The sequence below is a fragment of the Oryza glaberrima genome, chromosome 5 (assembly GCF_000147395.1).
Source record: "Oryza glaberrima chromosome 5, OglaRS2, whole genome shotgun sequence".
In the NCBI taxonomy this organism is placed as follows: Eukaryota; Viridiplantae; Streptophyta; class Magnoliopsida; order Poales; family Poaceae; genus Oryza; species Oryza glaberrima.
Genome location: NC_068330.1, coordinates 4,240,093 through 4,260,905, shown reverse-complemented (window position 1 = coordinate 4,260,905; position 20,813 = coordinate 4,240,093). Strand labels below are relative to the sequence as shown.

The 20,813-nt window shown below is 46.8% G+C and overlaps 1 protein-coding gene across 1 annotated transcript; it reads right to left on the bottom strand.

The window, feature by feature from the left end:
• Positions 1-17,026: 17,026 nt before the first annotated feature.
• On the bottom strand, positions 17,027-18,472 carry LOC127773405 (protein ALP1-like). The gene has a single exon (XM_052299468.1). It carries the CDS (start codon positions 18,470-18,472, stop codon positions 17,027-17,029), a length of 1,446 nt encoding a protein of 481 aa, XP_052155428.1.
• Positions 18,473-20,813: the final 2,341 nt, after the last annotated feature.

The following is a 20,813-nucleotide window of genomic DNA, read 5'->3' as shown; positions in this document are numbered from 1 at the left end:
AAGTACGATAAGTTCTTCCAGGGCATCCCGCGAACCGGTCCTTAACTGCGATGGGTGCGACTAGCAAAACCATGCACCCACAGCCCACCATGTGATTCATTTTAATTAACCAACACCAAGACGGTGGTACTGAACCAACCTTACCAATTGAACCTAAAGGCTATATTTTAGTGAGCTTTCCCCATTGTGTGCTAGTGGAACTAAGCATGGCTAAGCAATTCCTAGTCCAAAATCTATTCATGTTATAACCCAAGCAAACAAAGGAGCATGGTATTAAAATAGCATGGCTGTAACAATAGGTAATCACCCCGTAGTATCATTGCAAAACAAAATGCAGCATTTGAAAGAAAACATTAGGACATTTGCAATATAGGACCAACATGATCAAGTGACAAGCATGACTTGCCTTGCTCTGCAGCTGGAGGAACCTCGGCGACTATTTCGAAGTACACCGGAGCGTCGGAAGAATCGGAATCTAGCGACATACAAGGTAAACATTGCAAACAGGCTATAAGACTACTGAAATAGAGAACAAAACCATTTTTAATGGATTCTACACATTTTTCTTGATTTACTGAGACTTGAATGGGCTTAAACAGAGCTCGGATGAATTAGTTATGAATTTTAGAAGATTCACTGTGTTTATTGCTATAAAAGAAAAACCATAATGAATTATTGCGCAATAATTCCTTCCAGGGCTGACGTAATCAAGGAGGGGGGGCGCCGACATGCGGGGCCCACCGGTCAACGGCTCGGGGGAGGGAGGAGAGGGGCGCCGGTACGCGGGCCCACTCGGCAGCGGCTCAAAAGGGGGGACGGTCCACCGTGGACCGAGACCACGTGGGTGGTCCACCGCCGGTCCACGGGACCGACGGCCCAGATCGCCCCCGGGGCTGATCGGACGGGCGGCGGTGACCCGGCTCGGCTAGGCTCAAGGCCGGCTGACCGGCCACGGCGATGGCGTCGGCGCGCGCGCGCGCACGCGTTGCCGGCGACGGCAACCGGCGGCGCGAAGGCAACGCGAGGGCAGCGGCGCTAAGCGGCGGCTAGGAAGGAGAGGGAGGGGAATAGAGGGGAGAGAGATGCCTCACCGAGAGTGGCCGGCGCGGAGGAAGACGACGGCGAACGGCGACGGCGACCACGGGAGGATGACGGCAACCGGCGGACGGGATTCGGGGTGCCCTAAGGAAGGAGAAGAGAGAGGTTAGAGGGAGAGAGATGAACCACGGCAATGGGAAACCATGGCCGAAGGCGGCGGACATGGCGGCTCTCACCGTCGCACGGTGGGAACGGCGCTCCGGCGGCGAACCTCGACGAAGGAGGGGTGGACGGGGTGGGTCTCGGCCATGCGAACTCGACGGCGGCGACGGCGCGGTGCGGCGGCGAGCCTAGTGGCGGCCGGAGTGGCGGGAAAGGTGGCGGCGGGTGGATGCACGGTGCGGGAGCGATGGAGAGCTCGGGAGTGTTCGGCGAAATGGGGAAAAAGACAGAGGGGGTGACGGCGGAGCTTAAATAGGGAGAGAGGGGGCCGGACGTGGCCGAGAGAGGCGGGAATCGCCGGCGAATGTGGGGGAGTGGGAGAGGAGAGAGAGAGACGGGAATCGAAAACCGAATCCCGGCCATCTCGGGCGCGGGCGCGGCCGGGAGACGCGGGGAGAGGGGGCGGCGACGTGGCATAGGCGCGGGCGACGCGGCGCGGGTGCGGGGAAAGCGGGGGGAGGTGGGGCGCGGTGGCGGCGGTTTCGGGGGTGGTGGCCAGCGCGGGCGGCGGGAGGTTGGGGGAGGACCCGACAGGTGGGCCCCACCTGTCGGCGACCCCGGGAGAGGAGGGAGGCGGGGCGGCCTGGCTGGGCCTCGGCCTGCGGTCGGCCCAGCGGGGAGGAGGGAGAGAAAAAGGAGAGAATGGGCCGGCGGCCCATTCGAAAAGAAAAAGGGGGAAAAGAAAAAGAAAAAGGAAGAAAAGGATTTTCCCTGGAATTAAAATATTGCATGCTCAATTTTAATTGGTTAAAATTATTTCTAGGGCTCTGAAAATTCCACTAAAAATCCTATTAGTGAATTTCGACATGTAGAACTCAAGAAAAATTCCACATGCCAGATTCGATTATTATTTGTATTACTTTATTAAGGTTTTTTCTAGATTTACACAAGTATTTTCTTGAGACCATTTATAACTTCAATTTAGGCTTGGGAAAGAACTTTGGGGTGTGACAGCGGGTTTGCGCCGGGCGTTGTCATGGTCTAATTTTCACGAAAAAGCTTATAGATTTCCTACCATTATACTAAATAGCATTAGATCAATGTAATACGGGGTACACTATGAAAGATATGTCCTCAGTTTTGCTCAGAAATTATGCATCAATTACCATCATTTGCATGAAGGGAAAAAAAGAGGAAATCAGCTACTAGGAGGGAAAAGCAAGTGTAGATAAAAAAAGAGCAAGTGCAGAAAATCTATTCTTATGCATAAAAAAGGAACAAGTGTAGATAATCTGTTCTTATCCATGAAGAACAAGTGTAGAGGTATATAACCACTGAATCAATCATGCAAAATTAAAAAACACCAGCAGCAAGTGCAGAAAATCTGTTCTTATGCATAAAAAAGGAACAAGTGTAGATAATATGTTCTTTATCCATGAAGAACAAGTGTAGAGGTATATAACCACTGAATCAATCATGCAAAATTAAAAAACACCAGCAGCAAGTGCAGAAAATCTGTTCTTATGCATAAAAAAGGAACAAGTGTAGATAATCTATTCTTATCCATAGAGAACAAGTGTATAGGTATATAACCACTGAACCAACAGCAACAGCGGGGGGAAATTCACATAAACAGCAACAGCAGGGGGAAATTCACATAAACAACAACAACAGGGGGAAATTCACATAGTCAGCAAGGGTATATAAATCAACAAGTGTAGATAATCTGTTCTTATCCATAAAGAAAAGAACAAGTATAGATAGAATGTTATTGAGCAATTCATCCTTGGCCATTTAACAAGAAGTATAGGGGGCAGCAGCAGCAGTGGTATACTAATGGACGGCAAAATCCTAGCCACTAGTATAGATAATCATGTAGCCACAATAAGAGCAGTAGCAGGGGTATATATGCAACAAGGGTATATAAATAATGTATATAAACAATTGTAGATAAAAAAAATGAACAAGTAGGCACAATAAGAGCAGTAGCAGGGCCATATAACAGCAGTAGCAGGGCCACATAAAACATCACTGGCCAAAATTAATCTATACTAGTGCAGCAAAAATTCAAAATCATGCTACATTCAGCCAACGCAGCAAAATTAATCCTAAAATCATCTAATACAAAAAGACTAATTCCTCTAAAACTGCATATATTTCATCCACAATCAGTGCAAATTCATCATCTCATATATTTCACATCTCAAATATGCATATATTTCATCAATCATGCAATTCATCCATTCAATTCAATCAAGTCATCCATCCAAACTGCAATTCATCCATTCATCATCTCATCAGGAGCAGGGGAGCGTCGTACCTGGTCGGCAGTCGAGGAGAATAGGTCGGGGAGGCGGTGGTCGGCGGTGCAGTTGCCGGCGTCGTGGATCCCGGCGTCGTCTTGGGAGGTCGGGGACGCGGCGAGGACAACGGCCTTGATGGTCAGCGGTGCTGGCCGGCGATGTGGATCCCGGCATCGGGAAGGTCGAGGTCGGGGTCGGCGGATATGGTGGCGGCATGGGCGGCGGTGGAGAGGGCGGCGGCGAGGAGGGCGGTGGAGAGGGCGGCGGCGAGGGCGGCGGTGGAGAGGTCGAGGCGGGTGGTGGAGAGGGCGGCGGAGAGGGTGGCGGAGAGGTCGAGGCGGCGACGGTGGAAATGGCGGCGGAGAGGACGACGGCGGTCGAGAGAGTGAGTGAGGCGGCAGCGGTGGAGAGGACGGTGGAGAGGTCGAGGCGGCGGTGGAGAGGGCGGCGGAGAGGGCGGAGATGACGGCAGAGAGGGCAGCGGAGATGGCGGCGGAGAGGTCGAGGCGGCGACGATGGAGATGGCGGCGGAGAGGACGGCGGCGGTCGAGAGAGTGAGTAAGAGTGGGTGCCAGGTCTGGATCGATCTAGAAGAGGTCCAACCCTAGGTCAACCCAAGTCAAACTCACCTGTGATGGGCGCCAACGATAGGGCCGTCACAGGTGACCTCACCTATGACGGGCGCCAACTCTGGAGCCATCACAGGTGACCTCACCTGTGACGGGCCCAACAGTCTAGGCCGTCACAGGTGAGGTCACCTGTGACGGCCCCGTAGTAAGACCCAACACTGGTGAGTTTGCCTACAGCAATTTTATTTTATTTTATTTCACTTAGTTCTTTTATTTTCCTTAACATATTTCCACATACACTACATATTTTGTTATACTTAATTATTGTATTTCACTAATAGTAGTAATTGCACTTCATTATTTTACTAATTAATTTATTTTAGTTCCAATGGTTATACTTAATTATTTTATTTCACTTCTAGTGGGTGCTTGACTTAATTATTTTATTTGACTATTTCATAAGCAATATACTATTGATCATTGCGAACATATTAGAGTCATACAGATAACAGACATGTAGACATAAACTACATACATAAATTACAAAAATAATCCTTCCTCATGGTCGATGCGTGCATATTGAACGTCATCTTCTTCTTCCTCCTCTTCTAGAGGTATTTCTTGACCTATGCCGTGGACGTGCTGGTTGTAATCATCCTCGTCTGCAATATTGTCCAATCCAACAATTCTCCTTTTCCCTTCACGAACAACATGTAGTTTCTTGTTACACGGGTCAACTATGTAGAACACTTGAACAACTTGTTTGGCGAGAACGAACGGTTCATCCTTGTACGCGTTGTTAGCCAAGTTAACAGTGGTGAAACCTTCATTGTCAACTTTTACATTGTGAAGATCAACCCATTGACAACGAAACAACGGGACTTTGAACATCAAGTAATCTAGCTCCAATAATTGCTCAACTCTACCATAGTATTGATCACGCCGACCACCATCACTAGCAGCCTCGATGCGTAACCCACTGTTCTGCACTGTGCATTTGCTGTCTTGCTTTACCGTGTGAAAGGTGTATCCATTTATGTCATATCCTTGCTAGGTGGTGGCACTCCATTCAGGACCCTATGACAACCACTGAAGTGTTTCACTAACAAGTTCTGCAACCTGGCAATTCGGTTCTTCGGCCACTCGTTGAAAGAAGACATGTGCTTATTTTTGACCCAACTCTCTGATCGGCCTGGGTTCTCCTGTCGGAGAACTGCAAGGTGTTCGTCAACGTACGGCACCACCTCAGTAATATGCTGCAGTACCATAAAATGAGCTTTATCGTACACCTTCCGATCCAACCTAATAGTCTTTCTTCCAACAGTACCAACACCATCAAGCCTCCCTTCGTGATGAGATCGTGGTAATCCAATTGAAGATGTTTCTGACATGTAGTCCACACAAAAATCGATGACCTCTTCGGTGGTGTAACTCTCGATGATACTCCCCTCGGGGTGTGAGCGGTTCCGTACATAAGCCTTAAGGATCCCCAGGTGCCTTTCGCAAGGATACATCTGCGTCATGAATGCTGGACCACAGCACTTTGTTTGCCTCACAAGGTGCACAAGAAGATGTTCCATTATGTCAAAGAAAGTTGGAGGAAAGTACATCTCAAGATGACATAGGGTTCTCACAAGTTCTGTCTGTAGTTCATCTAGTCCCTCGGGATCAAGGATCTTTTGGCCGATTGCATGGAAGAAGGAACACAACAGCTGGATCGTGTGTCGCACCTTAGGAGGCAAAACATTCCTTATTGCAACGGGCAACAGGTGTGTGATAAGAACATGGCAATCATGCGACTTCATTCCTACCAACTTAAGATCTTGCAGTGAAACGAGCCTACTGATTCTTGATGAGTAACCAGATGGAACCTTTATACCACTCAAACATGTTAGCAAATCAATCGTCTCTTCTTTCGAGAGAGTGTAGTAGGCTGGAGGAAGGTAAACCCTGCTGGATTCCGTGGTTATGGGATGTAGTTCCGAGCGAACACCCATTTCTTCCAGATCTCATCGGGCGTTGAGACTATCCTTTGTAGTACCTGGGTTAAGCAGTAATCCCATTAAACTCTCGCATACATTATTCTCGATATGCATCAAATCTATGCAGTGGCGAACTTCAAGATCCTTCCAGTATGGTAGTCTCTAAAATATTGACTTCTTTTTCCACATGCTCCTCTATTTTGTCTTTTGTTTTTCCACATGCTCCTCTGTTTTTTCCTTCGACATGCTCTTCTCTTTTGTCTTTCCAACTTTCCTCTTTTTTCCAAACTCGTTGGTTATTCCCATCACTAAGTTGTGCACCTCTGTCCCTGTTAGCTCTGCCGGGGGTCCGGCTGTATCTCTGTGTCCATTGAAATTCTTTCTCATATTCCTATACGGGTGATACCTTGGGAGAAATCTCCTGTGACCCATGTAGACCGTCTTGTGTGAATGCTTCAACCATTTGCTTCTTGTTTCCTCCATACACTCTGAACATGCCCATTTGCCTTTCACAGTTTGGCCAGAAAGGTTGCCAAGGGCTGGATAATCGTTGATGGTACAAAACAGCATCGCCTGGAGGTTGAAATACTCTTGTGCATATGCGTCCCATGTTCGTGTGCCCTCATTCCATAGCCTTTCGAAGTCATCGATTATCGGTTCAAGGAACACATCGATATCGTTGCCAGGTTGTCTCGGTCCTTGAATGAGCATGGCAAGCATAATATACTTTCTTTTGAAGCCGAACCAGGGAGGAAGATTATAGTTAACAAGCAGAACTGGCCATGTACTGTGACCACTGCTCAAATTACCAAATGGATTAATGCCGTCCGTACACATTGCGAAACGCATGTTTCTTGGGTCATTTGAGAATTCCTGGTAAATCCTATCGATTGTCCTCCACTGTACTGAATCTGCTGGGTGCCTCAGCATACTATCGACTTTCCGTTCTTCGGCATGCCAGCGCACTAGCTTAGCTTGTTCCTTATTCGCAAACATTTTCTTCATGCGCTCCGGAATTGGGAGATACCACACCACCTTTGCGGGGCCTCCCCTCTTTGACTTACTTTCTTCACCTTCACTCTTTGCTCGTTTGTATCTTGATGCCCCACAGACAGGGCAGACATCCAAGTCAGCGTATTCCTTGTAATACAAAATGCAGTCGTTCGGACATGCATGAATTCTTCTGACCTCCAGGCCCAAAGGACATAATACTTGCTTCGCTTCATATGTCGTCTGCGGTAAATTGTTCCCCTCTAGCAACAGGTCCTTTAATAGCTCAAGAAGTTCTGTAAAACTCTTGTCCGACCAGCCATTACTAGCCTTAAGCTTCATGAGTTCCAACACGCATGACAACTTGCTGTGCTTCGACTTGCATCCATCATACAAGGGCATCTGACAATCTTCCACCAACTTACTAAACTTCTCAAAATCTCTCTCGTTGTCCTCTGCGTCTTCAATGTCATGCAACATTGTAGATAGACATTGAGTGTCCAAATCTATGGTCTCTCCACCTAAAGGAGAAGGTACGAACATGCCTTCTCGAGCTGCGTGTCACGTCCCAAAACGACCCTAAAATATATCCTTTACAATTATACCTAGAATAATTAAAATCCTTGTGAAAGCCTCCAAAAAATAAAATGTGCAAAGTTAAAAGTCAAATAAGGCTTGGAGGATTTTTGTATATTTCCTAAAAGCCTAAAATGTGTAAATAAATTTTAGTAGAATTTTCAGAGCACAAATAATAATTGTTAAGAAATAAACAAAGTTGAAAAGGTTTTATAAAAAGAAAAACCCTAAAAAAATCCCCTCTTCCCTCTAATGGGCCGGCTCGGCACATCTCCCTCCCCCTCTCTCTCTCCTCTCCCCCGCGGCCCATTCGGCCTCCCTCCCCGCGCGCGCGCCGCTGACGGGCGGGCCCGCCCGCCACCCTCGTTGACGGGTGGGGCCCACCTGTCATCCCCGTCCTCCCGCCGCTCCCGCCGCTTCGCCTGCGCCAAGCGCCGCCGCCGCCGCCGCCAAATCCGCCGCATCCCGCCGTCCCCGCGTGCAATTAAGTGGAGGGAATTATTCCCCGTGATCCCCTCCCCCTTTCCCCCCATTTTTCCCTCTCTCTCTCTCGCATTCAAACGGCCAGATTTGCTCCCGCAAATCTCGCCGGCGCCATTTATGGCGGCCGGACCTCCCGGCCGGTTTCCTTCCTCTCCCGGCCGCCCTCTCCCCCTTCCAACCCTTTTCAAACCCTCCCCACGCCTCCCTCGCCCGTTTCCGCCCCTTGCCGCACCGTCTCCTCGCCGGAATCGAGCTCGCGCAGTCGCCCTCTCTCTCCTCCGTCGCCGACGACCTCCGCCGGCCTTCTTCGCTCGCCGGGACCGTCTCCCGCCCCGGCGTCGCCTCCTCCTGCTTCGCCGCACCGCCGTTAACCCCGTCCACCCCCTCGCCGAGCTCGCCGACCGCCGGAACGCCGCCGACCCCGTCGACCCGAGCCGCGCCGCCGCTCCGCTGTGCCTATGGCCGCCGCCGGCGACCATAGGGGCGCGGGCGCCGCCTCCCGCCGACCGCGCCGGCGTGGCCGCCTTCGGGCGCGCCGAGTGTCCGCCGCGTGCCGCCCGTGCCCTCGGGTGCGGCTGACGCGTGGGGCCCACGGCGCCGGCCGGTGTGAGCCTAGGTGCGCCCGGTCCACCGTGGACCGTTAGGCTGCCGCGTGGGCCCCACTCCCGTGGACCCGGTCCGCGCGCCCTCTCCCCTCAGCTGACGCAATAAACCCCTTTTTAAATTAAAAATTAAATGAAGAAATTCGCACATATTCACTTAAAGAGCATATAAACTTCAAATGGCCATAACTTGGCTATTTGAACTCGGAATTGGACCGTTCAAGTCTCTAATTTTTCCTCAAGAAGCCAAGAACCCATTGTTGTGCTTTGTTCCTGCTTGTTATATGGAGTTTATTAGAGTAAAAGCCTTTTTCCTTTCTGTTGGTCGTGTAGACGCTGCAGCTTCGAAAGATCCGCTCTACATGGAGGTTGAAGCCGACGTTTGGGAAAGCGAGCAAGGCAAGTCACATCATCCTTGAGCATATTGAATCCCAGTTTATAAAATTATTTTGATTTAAATTATTGCATTATCGCTTTATTTAAATTCCCGCGTTATCACTGTTTTATTTAGCCATGCCTATTTACCTTTTTTATGACCTTATTATTATTGTTATTGTTATTATTACCTTGTTCACCCTAGAATAAACAAAACCCCAACTAGTGGGTACTCTATTCATGGTACCACTAGTATGAATTTAGGTAGATGCTTCGCTGTTTAATTAGGCAACATTAGGTGGTTGTATAACTCTAGACTTTGGGAATATTCATATCACTTGGACATTATGGAATGGTTGGATTATTGTGGAATTGGATTCACACCTCCCCCTCTATTCAAAACCCTCAAAATGGTTTTAGGCGTGGCTCGGGGTGCATGGTTTTGATAGTAGCACCTCGGCCACATAAGGACCGGTCTTCGGGCCTCTGTTGCAAAGCACTACCGTACTTCCACATGTCTAGTGGGTAAGGCTTAGTTTGTGGCTCAGTCTGGTTATAAACAAAAGTACACGGATGGAGATGGACGAAGTCGGGGGTCGATGGACATCTCTAGGGCAAATGAAGGCTACACGAGCTGCGGCCCGGTAGTCAAGATGTCATGGCACAAGGTTGGTGTCCTGCTGCTAGGGGCTCAGTCCTGCCTACCTGTCCCGGAGGTTCCGGCCGTAGGTGGGGTTGGGTCGGTACTCTTGTCTATGGCTAGGATGGGTTGGAAACTATGTCATGTCTTCCGTCCGTATGCCATAGTGGTATGTGGCACGTGGTCACACGTGAGGAAGACATGTCTTGTGGGTAAAGATGTACACCTCTCATTAGAGTATAACCTATTCGAATAGCCGCGCCCTCGGTTATGGGCAAGCCAAGCAATGTACCCAAGTTAGTGTTTTAATTCTTAAAACCTGCTTAACAACTAAAATGTGGAATGGTTGGCCTGGGTTGGCTTGGGACGAGCTGGGACCCAGGGTCGGGTTGCCAGTTCGGTCTGAATCATCGTAGGCCTTGGGTTAAGGCAGGTTCGTGTGGGTTCACAGCCTTGATTAATAATCTGGTATAGCTCTAGGATCGTGTTTGCCAAATAGCTTGAGCAACTGAGTGTCTTTTAATGTTGTTTACAGCAAATCCTAACCCCCTATATTATGACTCCCTTGTACTCCCTTGCATTTATTCTGCACTTGTGGGTGTGTCTTGTTGAGTACGGTGGTTGTACTCAGTCTTGCTCAATTTTCCCAAACCCAGAAGAGGAGTTCCTGGAAGATGAAGGTTTTGGTGTCTAGCTCGTGCCTGCCGTCAAGCGCCTGTGGTCGTCGCCCTAGTCTTCCGTTATTTTTCGTTTGTCTTCGTGTGTGCTGGGGCTTCGCCGCCCATGTAATAAATTAACTATTTACGTTTCCGCTTGTTAAACTCTGTATTGAATCAACTTTTGGTGTACCTTGCCTCCTGGGACAAGGAATAATACACGCACGTAAGGAACGCCGTTATTTCCGGTCATGACACTACGGCGGTGTTCTCTACATCCTAATCCAACACTTCTTCTGCTGCGACATCAGGCGCCTCTTGCTCTCCATGCTTGGTCCAGCAGGTATATTTCTTCATGAATCCATTCATTATCAAATGAGCATGCACTTCATCGCTATCAACGATCATCTATTCATTCTTACAGTCCCTACATGGACACAACATGTGCATGCTCATCCTACTTTTTCTGTCATTATCCGCAAATGTGACAAATTCAGTGACCCCCTCTCTATACTCGGTAGACGAACGATGCGCATAGTACATCCATCTACGATCCATCTGAAATCAACAACATACGAAGAAAAATATATGATGATCGATATACTGAGAATGAATGGAGAATAATGTGTTTTTTTACCTTGAATTTTAGCAAAAATTCGCCCCCCTTGCCCTCCCAACCGATCTGTGAACACTAAAATGGTCGGGGTAGAAAGCAGTTGGCGGTTTGGGGGGTATTTATAGACCCAACACACCTCAAACGGGTTAGATAAAAAAAGCCCGTCAAAGGTATTGGTCATACCTTTGACGGGCTTCAATTGAGTTGCCCGTCACTGGTATCCCCTCACCTATAACGGGCTGGAAAAGAAAGCCGTCACAGGTGGTGGCCCATCACCTGTGACGGCTTATAATGCCTCGGCCAGTCACAGGTGTGGGGATACCAATGACGGGTTAGAAGCAAAACTCGTCACTGACTCACCTGTGACGTGTTTTCCTTTTCAGCCCGTCACAGGTGAGGGGATACCTGTGATGGGCCGCGGCCGGATGCCTCACCGATGACGGCATCCCGTATGACCCATCAAAGGTGATGATCACCAGTGACCAAATCGTTTGCCTGTCACAGGTATCCCGTCAGAGGTGTGAGGATCTGACGTAGTGACTTATAATGTTTATATTATATAGTGCTAAATACATCATGGCATATGGAGTTAATGTTTTATATTGTACTTGTAAATACATCACGGCATATAACAATTAATGTTAATAATTTTTAAATAATTTCTTATTATATTTTATAGGTCAAATATGACTTGAAAAATATACTATGCTAATTTGAACTTACATATGTAAAAATGAGATCAACAAAATTTAGTTGTGCTTTTTCAAGTAATTTTGATTAAATTTTAATTTTTGTGAGGTTAACATTCTCAAATTATTTTAATTTGTGTTATTTCATTGGTACTTGAGAAGTGAGAATCATTCCCATAGATGTCAAAAAATAAAATATTTCTAGCCAACCATCTTGGGGCCCGTCACAAGAAATATCGTCATAGCTGTAGGTTTCTTTTCTCCAAATAGTTTTGGAAACAAATGAACGATCCAATAACATGTGTATAGTACTGATGATATATTTTCTTGTAGTTGAGAAACTCCAATATCTTTGAGCGTAATTGATGAATATATATCATACACCCAGCTGAAATGCACTGACCTCAACAAATTAGTTATTGTAAATAAGTTTGTAAAAATAAATACATTCATTAAAATTATGAACAACATTTACTAAAACAAATCAAGTGCTAACTAAAAATATAATAACAATGACATAGTGTTCTGAATATTTTCTTGGTGGTATGGCTATAGCTTTTTTAAGTAGTATCTAATAATCAACCTAGCTCATTTTCAAAAATGAATAACATGTCCATGCTATGAAAATTTGAGTAGTACTGATTAACTCTAAATTATGTCTGCTATATACCACAAATTGAATGAAAACTTGAAAAAAAAAAACTATTTCGATCAACTCCATTTTTTTTCCCTTCCATGAAGGACGCCAAGGATTAATAATTGAGCTTGCTGCATTGCTAGCTATAAGTAATTACAGCAAGATCATGCATATGTGGCTGAGTTGAGGTGGCTTAGTAGGAGGCCACTGTCAGGAATAGAGCTCAACTTTCTACTTATCGTTGTAATCCTCAATAAGGATATCGATGGTGAACTAAGCACTAAAATTGTGCTCTAGATGGTCTTTAGAGGCATGGCTACGTTGATGCGTGACCTATGTTTTCATGGTACCCAAAAAAAAAAGGCTTGGTGGCTCACTTGTTAGAAGGACATTCATGTTTAATTTTAGCGGTGTTATCCAGAAGAGGTATTTTTAAAATATTTATATATAGATTTGGAAATGAACACTTAAATAAGTATTGGAGATAAATTGTTTAGTATTAGTGATGTATTAGGCTTATTTTATCATATGGATACAGTTTCATCTATTAAATAAGCAAGCAATTTTAAAATAGTGGTTACAATATATAAATTTACGTATAACAGGGACAAAAGTGATGTTTTTATCCGGAAGACATTCTTATCATTTACTATATTAAAATTAAGGTTTATTTCACAACATACACAATCTTTTTTTCTTATTACAATCTCTTACTTATATACTGAATATATTGAGATATAACTTCTTTTAAAATTCCTTTTTAAACAATAAATAATATGCCGTGTATTCGCATCGATTTTCTTTCTAGTTGTTATAAACATGAAACATATATGTTTATTAGATTTTATAAACAAAGTTCGATATATATAAAAAGTTTTTTTTTGTAAAAAATAACATTTAATTATGTGGGAAGTGTCCTCACAATAAACGAGGGAGTGTTACAAGAGTACAACGAGAAAACGAACGAACGCATAAGAGCTGCGGTTTGCAGCTTTTATATTGTGCCAATATGCACACTGTTTCGCTTATTGTGACCACTGTACTTGGTATCACGTACAAAACGATGGCTCTTTCGTACTATTCCGGATGTGTCCCCCTACCTAAATGACCTAATTAATACATATTGTATGTACTCGTTTTTGATTTCTTCTATTGAAAACTAGCACGAGAAAATGTACACTCGGAAGAGAGATATTTCTCGTATAAGTTTGTAGCATGCATTAGCTTGCATTGGTCGATCATGCGTTAGTGTTAAAAAGGAAATTATAAAAAAAAAACAGTTCTGGCTAGTTAGCCCTACAGCTTTTTCACTACCAGAGAAATGATTTTCTGCTACCAGACCCATAAATCTTTGCAGGTGCGTCTTATTTTCAGCTGCGGTTGCTTGCATGCATAGTTGTAAGAGAGGAGATATGGCTAGCCGCATGCGGAGATTCATTTTCGTAGGGCAGATGGCTTAAGGGGGCTATCTGCGATAATGTCTCTTGTCTTCACAGTCGAACCTCTTTATACCTACCTGTATAAATCGATTTTTATAGGCACGGAGTTAGGAGCACCGATTGTGTTAATAGTGAGGGCGTTAAAATAGAACCAGCCAAGTGGAAACCGAGGAAACACCTCTAGTCCCTGATATATATCCTCCCTCACCTCTCCTCTTTCCTTGCTCCCCTCGAATCATGAGCAAATGGCAGTAACTGCGGACTCAATGGTGATGGTGTTGAAGGGGAGGAGCAACGGAGCACTACGGCAGTAGTGGCAGCATAGCAGAGGAGGCGGCTCTGCGATGAGGGTGGTAGGAGGAGGCGAAGAGGAGGGGCACGGGCAGATGTCTGACTTTGGTGAGGCTCGCAGGCGACGGATCTGGCTCGAGCGAGGCACGTGCGCAGCGAATCCAACAGTGGTGAGGCACGCAAGCAGCAGATCCAATGGTGGAAGCGCAACTGATCCTTCCTCCTGGCACGACAGCCTCTCTCAATGGTGACTGCTCCTCCTTCCTAATGCAGTGGCAGTAGGGGAGGGGAGTGTGGCTCAGTGGCGGCGGCTGGTTCGGCACGGCTCCAGTTCTAGCGGCGCTGCAGTGGTGCTCCGATGAAGACCACCAAGTCGGCAGCACTGCAAAGATGATGACCACTACAAATCCATCTATTGTTGACATAATACACCCATCTGTTTGTTGACATATTAAAAAAAACAGACAGCCCGACGGCACTGCAAAAAACCATAATCAGTATCCTAAGCAGCTCGGTTTATTCAAAAGACCGCCTCCACAATTCACCCGGAATGAACTGGCCGGTTTTTGGCATAAACCAACGAACCAAATAGAACCGAGCCAACTGGGTCAACACGTGCAACAATAGAACTGGGACCAAAGAGAACCGAGCCAGCCGGGTCAACACGTGCAGCCGTAGAACTTGGGCCCTGAGCAGCTTGGTTTATTTAACATACCACCTCCACAATCGATCCGAAATGAATCGGATGGTTTTTGGCATAACCAGCGAACCAAAGCGAACCGAGCCAACAGGGTCAACACGTGCAGCAATAGAATTTGGGACCAAAGCGAACCGAGCCAGCCGAGTCAACACATGCAGCAATAGAACATGGGCCACCTAAAGGCCCATGTAGCATGGCAAGCCTATTTACTGGAAAGGAATAAGTTCACCGGAGATCCCTCAACTAACAGTGAGTTTTTTTAGGTCCCTCCGGTGGACTTATTCCTATTGGAAATAAACTCAAAAATAGGTGCCTGTGCTGTGACTATCTAGATCCCTGGCTGGTGGGATTCAGGTTCTGCGCGGTGACCAACTAAGCACCTGAACCTTGGTTGCTAATCAAACACATGAAGTTTCCCTACAGTTTCAAATCGGCAGTTCACTGGTCAGACCGGCGGATCAGTGAACCAATCAACCTCCGGTCTGGGCTTTTCTACTATGATTGTTGATGTTGTTTCATTTGCATTAGTTGATGTTTGCACGATGAAAACGTAATGAGAAAATGATGTGGATTTTGCATGCGTTAATGTGTGTTTGCTCTAGATGTGGATATGAATATGGATTTGCGTGGTGCGAAATCTTCTCTTTCTTTTTTTTTGGCACAACATCCTTTTCGCAGGTAATCCACTTAGGAAGTCTATAACTTCTTGTGAAAATTGAAGATTTTCACATGCCTTGAGTTGTAGACGACGAATCTACCCGCCTGAAAAAGGATTTTTCAGAAGTGTTTTTAATTATGTGTTCATCAAAAGAGTGCAATTAAATTATATTACGGTGGTTACGTAAGCAGTTAAGTATATTTAGCCCAGCAGTAAGTAGGTTCAGATGATGAAGTGGTGGAGGAAAAGGAGAGCACAGGTTGTAGGGATTAGCCTTCTCGGCGAGGTCAACCGGACAATGCACAGTTGATAATCAGAGAAGACGTGGTGATGCGATTGCACGGTTCGCATCGTGTTATCCGAAAACCGGATCGTGTCTATCTAAAGATCGGGACCTGCTTCCTCATCACATGGCAGCATGGCGGCCTGCCCTCCCTTCGGCAGCACGGTTGTGGCGACCTCCCCTTGACAACATGGCGGCAGCGACGCTCCACAAGTTCAACGCGATGGGATGGCCAGATCCAGCCACAACGACCACGGCACAGCGGCATCCACTCCCTCCTATTAACAGTGGTGTATATGGTGGCCTCGGCTCCAGTGGTTGGTGGTCGCCTTTATCTCTGATGTGATTTAACTTTTTTCGATGAATTTTAAACGTAATTTGGTGGGTTGATTTTGATTCATTGTCGTTGGATTCATAATTTTATGTAGGTATAATTCTTGGCTCGACACATCGGCTCGGTTCCTAAACCAGTACTTTTTTATCCTCATCGGTGCCGCCTAATGGGTACTGGTTGGAAAATCCAGTACCTATGTGTGGTTTTCAACCGGCACCTATTAGGTTTTTTTTAAAGTAGTGTAGAAAAAAGAGTTTCATCAAACTTTACTGGGCAAAAACAGAGCAAGGTTTAAAATAAATTATTTGTCTAGAATAACTCGACCATAAGGATATCAGAGATAACAAACTGGTTACCACCGGTTATTTATTTTTATTAGACGAAAATGTAAATACAAAATTTCAAATTTTGACCAGAAACCAGCCAAATTAACTCTAAAAATGAATACTACTCCATCCATCCCAAAATGATCATTATATATGTTTATGCACCAAGACCAATGATAATTTAAATCGCATCAATCAAAATACCATGCATGCATTCTCCACAATGCATGCATCGATTAGAACACCATGCCAATTACACCCTATCATACATACATTCTCTCATGCTGCGTTAATTGTATTCTGATGAAATCGTGTCCATGCGGTTATATAATGATTAATTTTAGAAATTTTGGATTCCATTATATATGATGATCAATTTGAAAAGGAGGGCCAGAGTATCACACAAGCTTTGAAGTTGTTACCAGGGTTAAAAATTCCGAATAATGCTTCGAAAGAATCATGAATTTAGGCCCACCCTATTTGAAACTATTTCGCCTGAAATTTTAAGGAATGCTTTATTGTAAGTTTAGCAAAAGTTCTTCAAGTTTAACAAAAGAAATGTTCAAATTATTCTGAAATTTCGGCTCAATCAGTGTCTCCTGATGGAAGGGACCAAACAGAAACAAATCTGACCTAGTAGCTTATAACTTCCGGTAATGGTTGGCTAGTAGTAGCCACTAGCCACTCAAAGAAGCATTCCCGACGTATTGGTGTAGGAGACCGTGCGCGATCCTGTCTCTCACCTGTTCGGCGGCGGGGGAGCGCACTGTATTGCCGCCGCCGGCGACCACTCCGTCGTCGACGAGCTCGTCGTCCAGGAGATCGAGGAGGTCGGCGTCGAGCCCATGGCCGCTGCGCTCGCAGAGGTTGTGCAGCACGCAGCAGGCGGCCAGCATGTTGGCTAGCTCCGGCAGCTTCACCTCGGCACGCCGCAGGCACTGCCACCGCGCCCTGAGCCGCCGGAACGCGCCCACCGCCGCCGCGCGCGCTTCGGCCACCCGCGCGTTGAGCCTGTCCTGCGCCCACGTCAGGTTGGGCTGCGTGTATGGCACCAGCATCCAGCTCGTCAGCGGGTAGCTCGCGCCGCCGACGAGCCACTGCGGCGGCTGCCGCCAATCGCGACCGTCGCCGAGCAGCAGCCCGGCCTCGCACAGGGCGTACAGCGCCGACTTCTCGAGGACGGCGGCGTCGGAGAGCGAGCCGGGGTGGCCGATGCAGACGTCGGTGAAGGCGCCGTCGGCGTCAACGACGGCCTGCATGGCGATGGAGTAGGTGGCCTTGTTGTTCCGGTCGGTGAGGCGGCGGTCGTAGTACTCACCGGCCTTCTCCCTGGGCGCGACGACGCGGATGTGCTCGGTGTGCACGGCGCCGACGATGCCAGGGATCCCGGACACGGTCTGGAACCTTGACGCTACGGCGGCGTGGGAGTCCGGCCACCGGACGACCCTGGGGAGGAGGACGGCGGTGAGGGCGGCGCAGACCTGGAGGATGATGTTGTGGCTGGTGGAGATGCCGAGGCCAAAGCGGCGGGACACCTCGCGGAGTGGGTCGCCGGTGGCGAGGCGCCAGAGGCAGACGGCGACGCGCTGTGGCACGGGGATGGCGGAGCGGAGCGTGGTGTCCTCCTTGGCGACGGCGGCGGCCAGGTCGTCGCAGAGCTTGTCGAACACCGCGCGCGGCATGCGGAAGGCTCGCCGGAAGTCCGCCTCCGGGCACGCCGTCGGGTCGCTCATGCGGTCCCACCACTCCGTGCTCCGCTTCCGCACCCACACCCGCCGGCCACCTCCCCTTCCCGCCACCAATTCATTCCCCTCGCCGCCGTCGCCGCCCCTGTAGGAAAGCGAGCTCGAACTCGATGGTGCCTTCCTCCTCCTCTTGGACAAGCGGGACACGGGCACTGCGCCCATGGCCTCACCGTCGTCGGCATGGAAACTCCGCTTCCCATTGGCATCACCTCCGGCTGCCACCACCTCCGCCGACGCCGGCGGCTGGTCAGCAAGAAAGTCGCCGTCCATGAGGGGGAAGTCGCCAGCGGCGAGCATGAATGAGTACTCAAAATCGGCATCGGCGGGGATTTCGAAGAGAGGAGTGGTGAAGGGCTCGAGCTCGAGGAAGGCGCTCATGGCGATATGGCGATGGGAGATCAACAACTCAACAACGAGTGATTGTGTTGGCAAATGGCCAGGTGATGATCAGGCCTTTATATATACGTATGAGTCTATGGGATACTTTAATTAAATTGTTGGCAACTATATACAAGACCATCTGGCCATGGCTAACGGAAGCTATAGCCCCATAAGAAAGGAGATGCCAAGTGAGATGAAACTATACTTATGATATCCCTCACTTAGTGCAAGTCGTTGTTTCATTTTACTTTTGTGTTTTAGCATCTATTGGTCGATCACATTTTGTATTTAAATCCTTGGATCTTTTTCCATTCACATGTAAGTCTAGTATGACCTAAGAATCACAAACATATATATAGATGAGTAAATTGCACTATTGGTACATGAACTTGCGAGGTGGGTGCGATTTAGTATATGAACTTGTAAGTCACTTATTTCGGTGTATAAACTTATTTAGTGTGTGCAAACCAAAGCTAAAAAAAACATGTCAAGACATATAATATGCATATGTTCAATCAAACATATAACAAGTCATGTTAATTATACATATGTTGACGAAAAAATCGAACACACCGGCCTGGGAGATCTGCTTAGCTCCTGTGCAGGTCCAAAGATTGATGAGATGCGGGCGTGCCAGTCAGTTTGATCCTGCAACTAACAGGATATATAAAGAATAGACAAAACAGCTAATCGGCTGACAAGCCGATGGAGTAGTTCTAGCCGATAGCCGATAATAGCCGATGCCGATACCAGCCGATAGCGATAGGGTTTAAGCAATCGACTATATGTCCAATGTAGATGATGATATAAAAGCAATCGGCTGATGATGATGTAATAAAATAACAATATAATCCAGTATAAACCAATCGGCTAATAATATTATGATGGAATAAGTATTGATCCGAAGGTTAAAGCATACATCGGCTGGAGGTCCGATGTCATAAAATCCACAGGATTAGATAAATCAATTAAATCTTTATTGCGATCGGCTAAATCCAATATGTATGCAATCTTTGTAAGCCGATGCAACGTCCAGATAACTCATCGGCTGAAACCCCGATGAAACCCTTATTGGCAATCAAGAAGCAGGCTAGAGATTATGGTTCTAAGCACGACTTAGTAGATCAAACTTAACTGATGCAGCACTAAGTATGAAAAGAAACATAATATCTAGACAATCAAGCCGTTGACTGAGTTTTCAGGGTGGTAGATGTCTAAGCTAATCTAATCTAGCAACGCGATTTAGCCGATACCGGCAGAAACCCTAAAACGAGAAGCAGCCGATAGAGCTAAATTGATATGCTAAGACTAGATTAACAGAGACATATGATAAATAGGTAGGCAAATATATCATCCAAACTAGAGAGACATATGATAAATAGGTAGGCAAATATATCATCCAAACCAGAGCAATCCAAGAGGTCGAATGTACTGATGCAGCCTTGAACGACACCGACGTAAATGATACAATTGCCTGGACCGGCGGAACATTGGACTTATCCCTTCGCCGGAGATCGAAGACGATGCAGCCCCGCGTCGGGTGCCAAGTCCCGCCGGAACGTAAAAACAAAAGTAGAAGTAAAAAGGGTGGCGATGCACCGAATTGTATTGATCGTAGCGATAGATTACATAGACCCCGGGTGTACATATTTATACCCATGGTTGATACAAGTCCTTGTCGGACAAGAAAGAAATTTTCCTAAGGATAAAAGGAAAAGATAAAGTCCTTATCGGACACTAAACACACTTTCCTAAAGATAAAAGGAAACTAACAAACTATTCCTAATTAATAGATAACTTGCCATGCCGCATTCTCTTTGAACTCGGTCTCCTCTGGATAAGCATCCTTTAGTAGATCAATTTCCTTAACCGAATATAGCAAGAATCCGACAACTGACGACTTAATAACTCTCATCGGCTAATCTCAAGACTTCGAAGCTGACTTGATAACTCTCATCGGCTAATCTTAGGACTTCGAAGCCGATGCTGACTCTCAGCCAATGATTACTTCGGGCTTACCAAATTTCACTGTTAACAACATATTAAAAGTTATATGAAGGGATCGGAGTATGCACTAATTTAACATGATTAGTCACATTATATCGTTTTGGACTAGTTCGCACGCATTAGACAAGTCCGTGCAATATAGTGAGCATTTTACAATTTTGTGTACTAAATTGCACCCAATTCATAAGTTTGTATACCGCCAACGCAATTTACTTTATAAAGATCTACCTTTTATCTCTCCTAATTTTCTTGCACCTCTCTCCCATTCTCCTTCCCCGACAGCGGCGCCGCCTCTCCTGTTGGCTCTCTCTTCCCAACGGCGTCGCCTCTC

Coding starts and splice junctions, on each gene's coding strand:
- LOC127773405 (XM_052299468.1), bottom strand. CDS start 18,472: ATGAGCGCCTTCCTCGAGCTCGAGCCCTTCACCACTCCTCTCTTCGAA.